Source organism: Rhinolophus sinicus, chromosome 4 (genome assembly GCF_057876585.1).
Source record: "Rhinolophus sinicus isolate RSI-liver-muscle chromosome 4, RSI-T2T, whole genome shotgun sequence".
Taxonomy (NCBI): Eukaryota; Metazoa; Chordata; class Mammalia; order Chiroptera; family Rhinolophidae; genus Rhinolophus; species Rhinolophus sinicus.
The window spans coordinates 64411570-64424144 of record NC_142504.1 but is presented as its reverse complement, the minus strand read 5'-3'; the positions used below and the strand labels follow the sequence as shown (position 1 = coordinate 64424144).

General features: G+C 37.5%; 1 protein-coding gene across 5 annotated transcripts in view; it reads right to left on the bottom strand.

The window, feature by feature from the left end:
* Positions 1-12575, bottom strand: part of SPIRE1 (spire type actin nucleation factor 1) — a 246677-nt gene that overhangs the window by 41597 nt on the left and 192505 nt on the right. For all 5 annotated transcript variants that reach the window (XM_074340400.2, XM_074340396.2, XM_074340397.2 and 2 more), the window contains exons 7-8: positions 5876-5962; positions 4576-4705 (exon numbers count right to left, since the gene is read on the bottom strand). In XM_074340400.2, the coding sequence (XP_074196501.1) occupies positions 4576-4705; positions 5876-5962 (217 nt within the window). The remainder of the gene's footprint in view (positions 1-4575; positions 4706-5875; positions 5963-12575) is intronic.

The window sequence follows — 12575 nt, the reverse complement described above, 5'->3', positions numbered from 1 at the left end:
GCCAATAAACTGTCTATTGTAGGCAGTATAACCCAATAGTTGAAAAGAGGCTGTAGGAGCCAGAATGCCTAAGTTTGAATCTCAGCTCTGCCACTTACTAGCAATGTGATTCTGGGCAAGTTACTTAACCTCTCTGTGCTTCAGTTACTTCATCTGTAAAATGGTAATAATGGTACCGATCTCATGGGATTGTTACGAAGATTAAATGATTTCATACAAAAGCAGGTGCTCAGAATAATGCTTGGCACATAGTAAAAGTTCAATAAATATAATTTCTTAAGAATAAACTTATTTATTTCCTGTTGAGATCATTCGTTTTTTTAATTTTTATTATATAATAAAAAGTACTGAACTATATACTTTAAGTGGGTGAATTTTATTGTAGGTAAATTATATCTCAATAAAACTTTTTGAAAAGGTTATTACAAAGATTTGATGAATTTGGGTACTCATGACAGTGAGAATTATCTATTTCCACTACAGACCAAAACTCTTACCAGGACTGTCTATTCTATGACCTAAGCTTGGGAAGGACAGGTACCTTTGTGGTCAGAAGAGAATAGAACTTCAGGGCTAGTAGGGAGGGAAGTATAAGACATATCAGGCAGAATGTCTCCCCAGTTGATATTTTCCAGGTAGACTGCCTATAGAGTTCTAGCACCCAAATTTAATAGAATGTAAGTATCTTTCAATATGATTTTTGGCAGATGTTTTGAAAGGAACAATTTATATTTACAATCCAAAGTCTAAATATAGTATTTAAAAAAAATAATGTGAAGGAAAAGCATTGAGTTACACCCAAATACAACTTAGCAAGATGTCAGAATCATATGTAGATGTCTTTTATATCAACAAAAGGGATGTGAATCTTAAATGGGCAAATAAAGCAATGTTTGTTAACAATCATCCTTGTTGTTTGATGATCAGGAAATAATACTTTAGGTATTTCATCCTAATATATAAAAAAGAATGTAACTTTTAAATAAGCATTTTACTGGGTTTTGATTGTCTCATAGGAAAGTGGTTTAGGGATTTTATGTTGAGAGCAACCTTCCACACACCATTAAAAAAACTCTGCATTTCTAAACTCAAATACAATTGACTCTAGATTTCCCTAATTATATACAGAAAATAAAATACTACATATTCTCAAAGTACTCATCACTCTTCTCTAATATCTACTTTTTCTGTTCTTCTCTGATACATGAACGTATCTTTTGAAATAAGACTGACTACTGCACAAGAAAGAGATGTTACTGTTTCTTGGAAGATGGGGTTCAGATCTTCGTCAAGTTCCATATACCATAAAAAGGACAACAATCGAGCGCCACAGCTACTAAGAGGTTTAGGAAAAAAGATGCTTTTAAAGGAACAACTTATATTTAAAACCCAAAATCTCAATACAGTATGAAATGTTAGGAAAAAGAAAATATCAGATATGAACAAAGACTATGTACAAGAATAGTAATTTCAGACTTAATAGGAAAAAAATAGAAACAGTTTGCAAAAATAGTGAAATAGATTTTAAAGAACACCATTAGCCACGTGTAAGGATATCATGTCCTTATAAATAATGTTTTAAGTCATATTTAATGGCATAAGAAGATGTTTATGCCACATACAATGTCAAATGGAGAGAGCAGAATACTGTACATACAGTTTTTGTTTCCATTTCATAATGCACAAGTAGATTTACAATGAATGCCTCTGGCTGTTGAAATTATGGGTAATATTTCTTCTTTAAATATTTACACATTTTCCCCATTTCAACATTGGATTTCTACTTGCAATTACATGGAGGAGAAAGGTTTTAAAAATATTTAGGGAAACATTTCTTCAAGTTAATTCTGCCAAACTTATCCTAACCAAATTCCCCAAAGCAAAACTGTATAGTAAGAACCAATATACAAATGCAGAAATAATGAGCCCAAATCCTCTATTGTCCAATTAAAATTCAAGATCAGTTTGAATGCAGTATTCTAGAAGTGAGTCTCTCATAGAACGATCACTTTCTATAACAGGTCAATTTTGGTTGTTGTGAAACACAAAGTTGTAAAGATATAATCAACAAAAAAATTGATATTTAATTATTTTAAAGTAGGGCTCCTATTAGTTAGTATCTAATTTGTTTAAAATACAACAGAAGAATATGTTTGTGATGACCTTCCAGGCAATGTCAGAGGCAATGAAGGATTGCTAATCTTGCCTTAAACTCCCTCAAATGGTCTCACTTAATGCCCTTGGATTGGCTGCTAACACTCATGTATATCTCTTGCAACATGACCGTGCATGACACTCCAGAGTCACTCTTCTTTCTATAAGTATCTGTGGGCAGGGAAAATGCCTTACTCATCTCTGTACTCAACTAGCTGGTACAGTGTTTAATAGAAAATAAAGTTTCAAAAAACTAATGGAAAAACAAAGAAACTAGAAGTCAGATATTATCCAAATCACACAAGCACATTATGCCTGTTTTGTCCCTTTTTCTATTTTATTGGTACTTCCATTGAAGTTTATAATCCCTAAGCCTAATTACTCTTTACTCCTGTAAATCATGAAACTTACTTTCTCATGGCAATTTGTTTTACCTTATAGTTTTGTTGAATCTTTTGTATTACCCCCATTATTCCTTCTCAAGGTATAGGAATTTTTTAAAGAAAAATCTATCCTTAAACTACCATCCTATAATAGCATTTCCTTCTTTTCCCAACGTTACTCTCTCTCTCAAAAAAAATGTACATACATATGAGTACACTTTTTGAAATATGCATTTAAAAAAAAATATTTCAGGGGATTCACAGACCTTCCAGTCAAGGATTCCCAGGATAAGAACTCACTCTTGGTTCACATGGTTCATACGTTTCATCTCATTATTGTATAAATGTTCATATGGATTTGTCAGTTTGTATGCTTTATACATCATTTTTAAGAGACAGCACTTGCTGCCATAAAAATTAGACAGGGATAAATTGATATAACTTTTACTTTGTACCTTTGTAATTGCAAGATACATTCAAATATTTCAACACCTATGAGAGTATTTGTTACAGCCTTGTCCCTGTACTAGGGACTGAGGACACAATAATGAACAAGACAGATATGGTCCTGCCATCATGAAGGTCACAATAAAACAGAAGGGCCGACAGTCAAAGAATATCAATATGAAGTGATTGAAGAGTTCAGAGCTGGAAGCAGAGAGGGCAGCCAGAGCTGATACAATAAACTAGACAAGAGAAGCCTGGGTTAGGATAGTGGCTGTTGGGCCCAAACAGTGTAAGAATAGGAAGATCTGGAAGTAGTAGGTTGGTGCAAAAGTAACTGCGGTATTTGCAATTGTTTTTAACCTTTTAAACCACAGTTACTTTTGCACCAACCTATACAATCAACACAGCCTGGCTGTTAAGAGTCAAAGATCATGCTGAAGTCTCTGTCCTGAGCACCTGAGATGGGAAACAGGAGATGGTTTGGAGAGGAAGCAGATGAGTTCACTTGCGGATGTGTTGGGCTTGTCTTGCTTGTAGGATATGAAGAGGCCCTATCTAGATGACAGACGATGTATGAGTCTGAACTTTTAGAGAAATCTGTGCTGTAGATTGGGAACTGGAAGACAGCCAGAAACAAAAACCATGGAAAAGGTTGTGGTTGAATGGGGAAAAGTGAGCCCAAGACAGAAACTTGAAGAATCAAGAGGAGTGTGAGAGAGGTAGAAAAGGAGTTCAGAGGAGAAAACTAGAGGAGTGTATGTCACAGAACTGATTCCTTTCCTGTGCAGGTGCAACTATAATCTATTTTCCTAAAGGAAGTTTCTCTAAATTCTTTGGGCATTTTACAAATTGGAAGAGAGCTATATAAACAAAATGTTTACAAATGTTTTATAATATGGTCTGTCTATAAACCATAATCAATGTGTGCTTATAGTACAAATTAAAAAATATGAAATATAATAAATATAAAGGAAGTTTGGGAATAAGTTAAATGACAGCAGATAATAATTGATGTTTGATCACATAATGCCATGTTTATAAACCCACAATTAAGACAACAGAACCTTGAAGTAAAACTATATATCTATATTTCTAAACATAACTTGTCTTGCATATACAATTTATAAAGTATTTTGACCACAATCTTATTTAATTCTTACATAAAAGCCATAATGAAGGTTTAGAGAATTTTACCCCCCTTCTGCTGACACAGAAATCGACGATCAGAGAGGTAAAGACACTCTCCTAAAGCCACAGTCTAGAGACTGGCAGAGCTCTTTTCACTAAGCCATAATGCTCCTGTATAGTTCAGTATCATATAGGGAAAGAATTCCTATTCCATGAATTTCAAGTAAGAGTGTGATGTGTGTGGGAGAGGGAGGGGAGGGGGAGGAGGAGGGGGAGGGGGAGGGGAGGAGGAGGGGGAGGGGGAGGGGGGGGAGGGGGAGAAGAAACGCATAAGTAATGAGAACTCCATAGACTATCTTGACTTTGTACCATTATGCCATTATTTTTCACTGGGCTGGTTGTATAAAGACACTTTTTCAAGTGGAAGACTCTAGAACAGGAGTGTGGTAAGCAGCTGACTCACCTAATCTACTACGTCTAATTTCTTCTGGTGAGATGGGCCGCAGCTTTCTTTCTGCTTTGATTTCTTCTAATATTCGTTCATGGAGGCTCCGTGGCCGTGGTGGAGTAGGTTTCAGCTTTCTGGCTGAAGCCTTGAAAAACAACCATGGTTGGAGACTTTGATTAGTTGTCCTTAAATAATTTTCAGTAAAGTCCATTCATACAGTATAGTATTATGAAATTGTATTTTATTGACTGCAACATTGCTTAATAAAAGACTATTTCAAGTCATTATCAAGGTTCCTAAAGCAATAGGGAGACTATTGAATTTCACAGTAATTTAGTTACATGTGCTCAAATGATTTTAAGGAAACAGCTTTACTACAGTTATAATTACATTCCCTATTTGCAAGCATTATAGGCAATCAACTGAAATGCAAGCTATACTTTAATACTATTATTGCTTTTGAAACTAACATTTTTCAGTAAGTCATCACAACCTTCTTAGATTATTAGTATTATCTTCATTCTATAGTTGAAGAAATAAAGGCTCTGGGAGGCTGATTAACTTGCTCAGACACATGTGGCTGCTAAATTTTGGAGCTAGCGTACAAATCCAGGTTCATTTGACTCCATGCTTTCTGCTGTACCATGACCTGCCTACTTAAAATCATTTCCTAGTTGGCCTCTTCCCCTACTTTTAAAGAGATTTATAAAATGGATCATTAATTTTGCTTTAGATGTACACAAATTGGGACACATACATAGGTTTGAGAGACTCTGGTGAGCACTGCCTATTGAGCTAAGGGGAAAAGACGTGAAGGACAGAGGAAACATAAACTAATATTCATCTAGATTAGAATATTCTGATTCCATGGTCACTAGAAAGAACTCTGTTAACCTAAGAAGATAATTAATATAAAAGTAAACGTAAAGCAGGGTGCATTTACTGTAAAATAGTATCAAAATGACAATTTAATCAAGGAAGTTATTAGTACTATAAAGTAAATTGGAAGGGCAATCCATGCTAGGAACAATTTGGTATTATATTTAGCCATTATTCTAGGAGGTGTTTGTTCAGATTTTGTACCATAACCCAGGTTGTTTTAAGTTAAAACATCCTAAGACAGCCTTGTATTGAATAAATTTTAAGTATTTTTCTGTGACTTAAGTATAATTTACAGTTGGGCTTCATCATTCTGAGAATAAAAGCTCAATGTAAAAACTAACCACTTTAAAAGGTGAGTTCTAGAGACTACACCCTGGAAAAGAATAATTCAGTCTGTGAACTCCAATCAAGAGAACTATGTCAAATTACATACTGGATTTAAAGGAGGTCTTGATCTGATGAAGTCGAGGATGATTTCATGAGCACTTTTTTTTAACCTAGGAGGAATGTCACCATTTACCTGAAAAGAAAAGAAAAGAAAATTAATTTGACTATAGGATTATCATTATAAGTTTCTGGGTACAGCTGTTATCTCAACATATGCCACAAAATTACTGAAGTAATTTGTACTGTAGTAATGTAATCTGGCTCTACTAAGGACACATTTCAAATTATTAAAATGGAGACTAAATGGCTGTCTGGTTTAGAGAAAAAATAACTATTGTAGAATTGAAGAAAATCCAGGTTCACTTTGGTTCCACCATTTTGGGAAATTATATGTAAGATACATACCTTCGAACAAAAGTTTTTAAATTATAAATGTAAATGGAATAAATGATAGTATGCTTATTAATTATTTTATAACTTAAAAACCCTTTTACCTCTTACTTTTGTCCTTGTACAAAACCTAGGTAATAGGAATGACTAGTGACGTGATTCACATTCTGTAGATAGAACTCAGAGCAAAGAGAGTATCTACTACATTCGCAGAACTAGTAAGTTGAAGAGTTTTTGTAGAACCCAGGTCTGTCTCTGACTTCTGCACTTATGTCCTATTTTTTTAAGGCAATGTGTAACCAAAAAACATTTTTTAAAAGAAATTTAAGAAAACCCAGAAACCCACACACAAAAATAACTAAACTCACATTCTCACCACTCAGAAGGCACAAATGTGACCATTTTGTCATATTTATTTCCCAGTCTCATAAAAAACAAACAAAAAACAAAACAAAAACCCAAAAAAACTCTGTAACACTTTTTCCTCTACTTTGGTGACCTAGTTTTTGACTACCTCACCATATTCTAATAATTTTATAATATATATTTTATTGGAGAAAAGATATAATTTGGTGATTTCTCTACCACCAATGGTTGATTTTTTTATTTTGAAAGGTTAGATGTGATTCTTTATGCTTCACAATTTGTTACTGGAAATGTCATGTAAAATTTTAGAATTATAAAATTTGACAAAATATTTTTGAAGTTTTTTCTTATCTGAATTATAAGATTTCCTGTATACTTGCCAATCTTACATACTATTTTAATTTCCAGTCAGTAACCAGTTGGGCATTAATTATGAGGTTTTCATTTTTGTCAATGTCACTATTTTGTGTCAACCAAGAAATAAAGTTAAAAAAAAAAAAAAGGAACCTGAACTGTGCACCCAGTCCCCTCCCCAAGTGAGATAACCCTATCCGAGTTCAGGGTGTTTGACAAAGCTTGCTGGGGCTTACACAACATCCACTCCCCTCTTCTTTCCTGTGCCCCATCTCCCAGCCCACAATGAGGCAGGATGGCCCTCTGGCAAGATTTAAGAGTAAAAGCTACTCAAGCCCAGCTAAGCTTGTGATTGCTAGTACTTGGTTTAAGGAGGGCATGAAACCAGCAGCAGAGCTGGAGGCCTATGTGGCGACACCCCTGCCTGTGGATTTCATGTTACAGTAGATATTTTTTAAAATTCTTATTGCAGATTTCTGGTCAAGATGGCAGAGTAAGTAGGCAAACACTGTACTTGCCTTCTATCAGGACCACATCAAAATTACAACTAAACTACAGAACAAGCATCATTGAAAATGGCCTCATGTCTTGCTGAAATGAGGTCCTACAACTAAGGACATACAGAAGAAGCCACCTCGCAACTGGTAGGAGGGGTGGAAATGTGGAATGGGCTGATCCTACATCCATCCATGTGTGACCGTTAAAAATCAGGAGGGATATCTCATCTGTGAAGAGGTTCCAGCCCAAAATCAGAATTCCCAGTGCCACTGCCAGGGAGAGAAGTCGCCATAACTTCTGGCTGTGAAAACCAGCAGAGACTGTGGCTGGTGGCTACAGTCCCAGGCAATCCTCTTAAAGTGCCTGTGCACAGACTCACTGATGGACTCACTCGCTCTAAGCTACAGGGCTGGGGCAGCAGCTTGACAGGTGCCATGGACATACAGGAAGGAACTGAGTTGTATGGCTGCAGAACAAGGGCTAGAGGGGTAGCTTTCTTTCATACAGAAGTGCTGGTAGAATCCATTGTTTCTTTGTTGAGCCCAACCTCCTACCGGTATGCAGACACAGGTAGCTGCCTTATCTGAGTTTCCATCAACCTGGCTAACACCATTCACACCACCCTGGTGATTCCCTGGAATGCCACCCCACCCAACATGTGGTCCCATCCAAGCCACTTCTAGTGACTTTTCCATACAAACACCCTATCTTGGGTCCTGCTGCAGACTTTCCTAAAATCTCTCAAAGGTTCACAAAACCCGAAGAAACAGCATCTGGCTTTGGTGTGTCCTGAACCTCTTGCTGAGTAGCCCCTAGCCTGACAATAGCAGCAGCTAGCCTCAGTGCATGGCTTGCCCTCTCGAGGCACCTCCAGGCCCAGTGCGGGTGGCATCCATCTGCAGATTACTTCGTGGCTCACGCCAGGTGGCCGTGGGCAAGGTACATGCAGTGGCTGACCTTGGACTATTGAGGGGCCCCTCCCAGGAGGCCCCCAGAATGGCACAGTCGGTGGCCAGCTTCAGACTAAGCCGAAGCATCACCTGGCCACCTCTAAGGACAACACAACCAAAGGGCAGAATGGGCAGGCACCAGAGCCCTGCTAAAGCGAATCCTGTTCCATAGGGTCAGCCTCACAACAACTCCACAGTAGTCACAGACAGCCCTCACAACCAATGAGCCCAAGGGTTAATCCCTCCCACTGCTGTGTAAATAGCAACCAAGGCTCAACTAAAACAGGAGGGCATACACAACCCCCATAAGGGACACACCTGGAGCACCTCCCTCAAGTGAACTGGGAGACTCTGCTACTGGGCCCAACAGGATAACTACTACATTTGGACACTCCACTAAGTCTGGGAGACATACCAGCCCTACCTAATGCTAGAGATAATTACAGGAAGGCAGACAAAATAGGGAGACAAAGAAGCATGTCCCAAACCAAAGAACAGAACAAGGCTCCAGAAAAAGATCTAAACAAAATGGAGACAAGCAATCTACCAGATGTAGAACTCAAAACACTCGTTATAAGGATGCTCTATTATCTCAGGGAGAACTTCAACAAAGAGATAGGAAACATAAAAATGGAGATAGAAAACATTTAAAAAAAACAGTCAGAAATAAAGACTGAAATAGGTGAAATGAAGAATACATGAGAGGAAATCAACAGATTAGATGAAGCAGAGGATTGAATCAGCGATTTAGAAGATAAGATAGCAGAAAACACCCCATTGGAATAGGAAAAAGAAAAAAGCATCCCCCCCCAAAAAAAAAAAAAATGAGGACAGTTAAAGAGGCCTCTGGGACAACATCGAGCATACTAACACATTTGCATCATACGGGAACCGGAATGAGAAGAGAGAAAAAGCAAAGAATTGAAAACTTATTTGAAGAAATAATGACTGAAAACTTCCCTAACTTGGTAAAGGAAATAGATATACAAGCCCAGAAAGTGGAGACAGTCCCAAACAAGATGAACCCAAAGAGACCCACCCCAAGACACATCATAATTTAAACGTCACAGGTTAAAAACAAAGAGACAGATGTCAGAAACATTGTGGCATGGGTAATGCTCCTGAAAAATCTCTCCTGGAGATTACAACAAATTGAACAGCCATAATTCAACAAAAGATTCCCTAAGCAACGCACAAATATGTTTGAGAAAGCCACACATTGAAACATCTGAAAGTAGGCAAATCAGGGTGAACAGGGGAGGAGGGAAGGTGGGGAAGGGAAGAGACGGGGTCCGCAGCCTGGAGCTCACTGCAGTCCTGGGAGAAGTGAGGATTGAGACTGAAGGTGTATTTTCTGTGGCACCAGCAATTCAGGGATCAGCATATAACATAGCTGAACCCAGAGATCAGAGCCGAGACCTTGGGGCAAAGACCAAATACAAAAGTGTGAGAACTGTGATTTAAGCCCTCAAGCCAGGCAAAAAAAACAAAGCCATGGAGCATGGCTGCCTCCCCCTATGCTCACAGTGACACCAGAAGGCCCCAGAAAAGAAAAAAGAAAATCTAGCAGCAGTGTTGGATTAAAAAGCAGAATATCTATAGCACTGAGAACTGGAGAAACAGTCCTGAGAAGTGGAGGCATGATGTGGCTAATGCCAGTGATGGGGGAAGGAATTATATGTGCAAGACAGCGGTGGTCCCCCAGTCGCTATTCCTTGGAGAGCAGAGACCCAAAAACACCTGCCAGCTGATCACAATGGGGGTACCCAAAGCTGCTGAGACCCACAGCTCTGCATTTAGCTGCAGGGGCAGCACTGAGATTTCAGAGGCTTAGAACTTTATCGCCCACCACATCCTTCCATGAGGGTGGTGCCCTGACAGCGAGGCAACCTGGTCACAGAGGAGAAACACATCTCCCCAGGAAGTATCCCACCATGTGAGAAGCTGGAACAGTGCACGAGAGAAAATAAAATGCTCCAGCACTACCTATTGGAAAGCAAAAGAAAGACCTCTTCATATCAAATTGCTTCAGAATCTACTCCTGTAGATGCCCAAGAGAATAATTCATTAACTGCCATGAATAACAAAGGTAACAAGGCAGTTCAGAAAGAAAATGAAAACTCTCCAGAAAATGAACTTAAAGGCATGGAAACATGTGATTTAAATGACAGAGAATTCAAGATTGCAGTTCTGAAAAAACTCAATGAGGTGCAAGACTACTCACATAGAGGCTTTAAGGAACTCAGGGAAAAAAAAATTAAGGAACAGAATGGATGTTTCACCAGAGAGACTGAAATTTTAAAAAACAAAGAAATTCTGGAGGTGAAGAACTCAATAAATGAGATGAAATAGCCAGCTTAGGAAATAGAGCTGGCCAGATAGAGGAAAGAATTAGTGATATCGAAGATAGAAATCTGGAAATGATGCAGATGAAAGAAGAGAGAGCCTTTAGAGTTAAAAGAAATGAACGAACTCCACAAGAACTATGTGACTCATCAGAAAGAGCAAGATATGAATATTGGGTATACCAGAAGGAGAAGAGAGGGAGAAGAGCACAGAGAGTCTATTCAAACAAATAGTTGACAAGAACTTCCCAAAACTATGTTAAGAACTGGATCCAAGAATCAAAAAAGCAAACAGAACACCTAATTACGTTCTTCCTAATAGGCCTTCTCCAAGGCACATTATACTGGAGCTGTCAAAAATTAATGACAGTGAAAGAATTCTCAAAGCAACCAGGGAAAAGAAGGTTGTAACCTCCAAAAATAAACCCATTAAATTACCATCAGACTTTTCAGCAGAATCTCCATAAGCCAAGAGGGAGCTGAATCAAATATTCAAACTACTGAAAGAAAGAAATTACCAACCAAGAATAATATATCTAGCAAAGTTATCCTTTACATATAAAGGAGAAATAAAGACCTTTCGGGATGTACAGAAGCTGAGGGAATTTTCCACTACAAGGCCTGCATTATAGGAAATAGTGAGGGAGGCTACTCGACCTGAAACAAAAAGACAGAAGGATAGAAAACCATGAACAAATCACTAACAGACAAACAGAAGCAAAAACTGGCAACTCCTACACAAAATAGGGCACTATACACTTAAACATAACATAAAGGGTAAAGAAAATAAAAACATAAAAAAGAGAAATGAAGAGAATTTACTACTGCAACTCAGAAATTAACTCACAGCATAAATAGGGATAATTCGTGACAACGAAAACATAAAAGGGGAGGAAATAAAGGTCCGAATTTGCAAAGGGGGATGGAGATAAGAAGCATGCTGTATAAAAAGGACTACCTTATATGTGAAACTTTCTTTTATATAAACTTAATGGTAACAACAACAACAACAACAACAACAACAAAAGCCCAAACAGAGACAAATAACATAAAAAAGAAAAAAGAAAGAAAACAGAGGAAAAATCATACAATGACACCAAAATAACTAACAGACAGAAACAAAAAGGAAAAGAAACAATAGAGACACAGAGCTACCAGAAAACAAAAGATACCATGGCTATAGGAAAGCCTCATATACCAATTATTACCCTAATGTAAATGGACTGAATTCACCAATACAAAGGCACGGAGTATAGATTGGATTAAAAAACAAAACCCAACCATTGTGCTGCTTCCAAGACACATATCTCTGCTACAAGAACAAATATAGACTCAAAGTGAAAGGGTGGAAAATGATAATCCAAGCAAATGGCATCCACAGAAAATCAGGTTTAATCATACTTATATCTGACAAAACAGACTTTAAGATATAAAAAGTAACGAGAGACAAAGATGGACATTTCATAATGACAAAGGGGACAATACAACAAGGAAACATAACACTTATCAATATATATGCTCCCAATCAGGGATCACCAAAATATATAAAGCAACTACTAATGGAACTAAAGAGAGAAACTGACAAAAATCACAATTATACTAGGGGACCTAAATACACCACTGACAGCTAATAGATCACCTGAACAGAAAATTAATAGAACTGAAAGCCTTAAATGATACATTAGACCAAATGGACATAATCGACATTTACAAAGCATTTCATCCTAGAACACCAAACTATACATTCTTTTCTAGTGCACATGGAACACTCCCAATGATAGACCATATGTTGGGACAACAAACCAGCTTCAGGAAATTTAAGATTGAAATCATACCAATCATA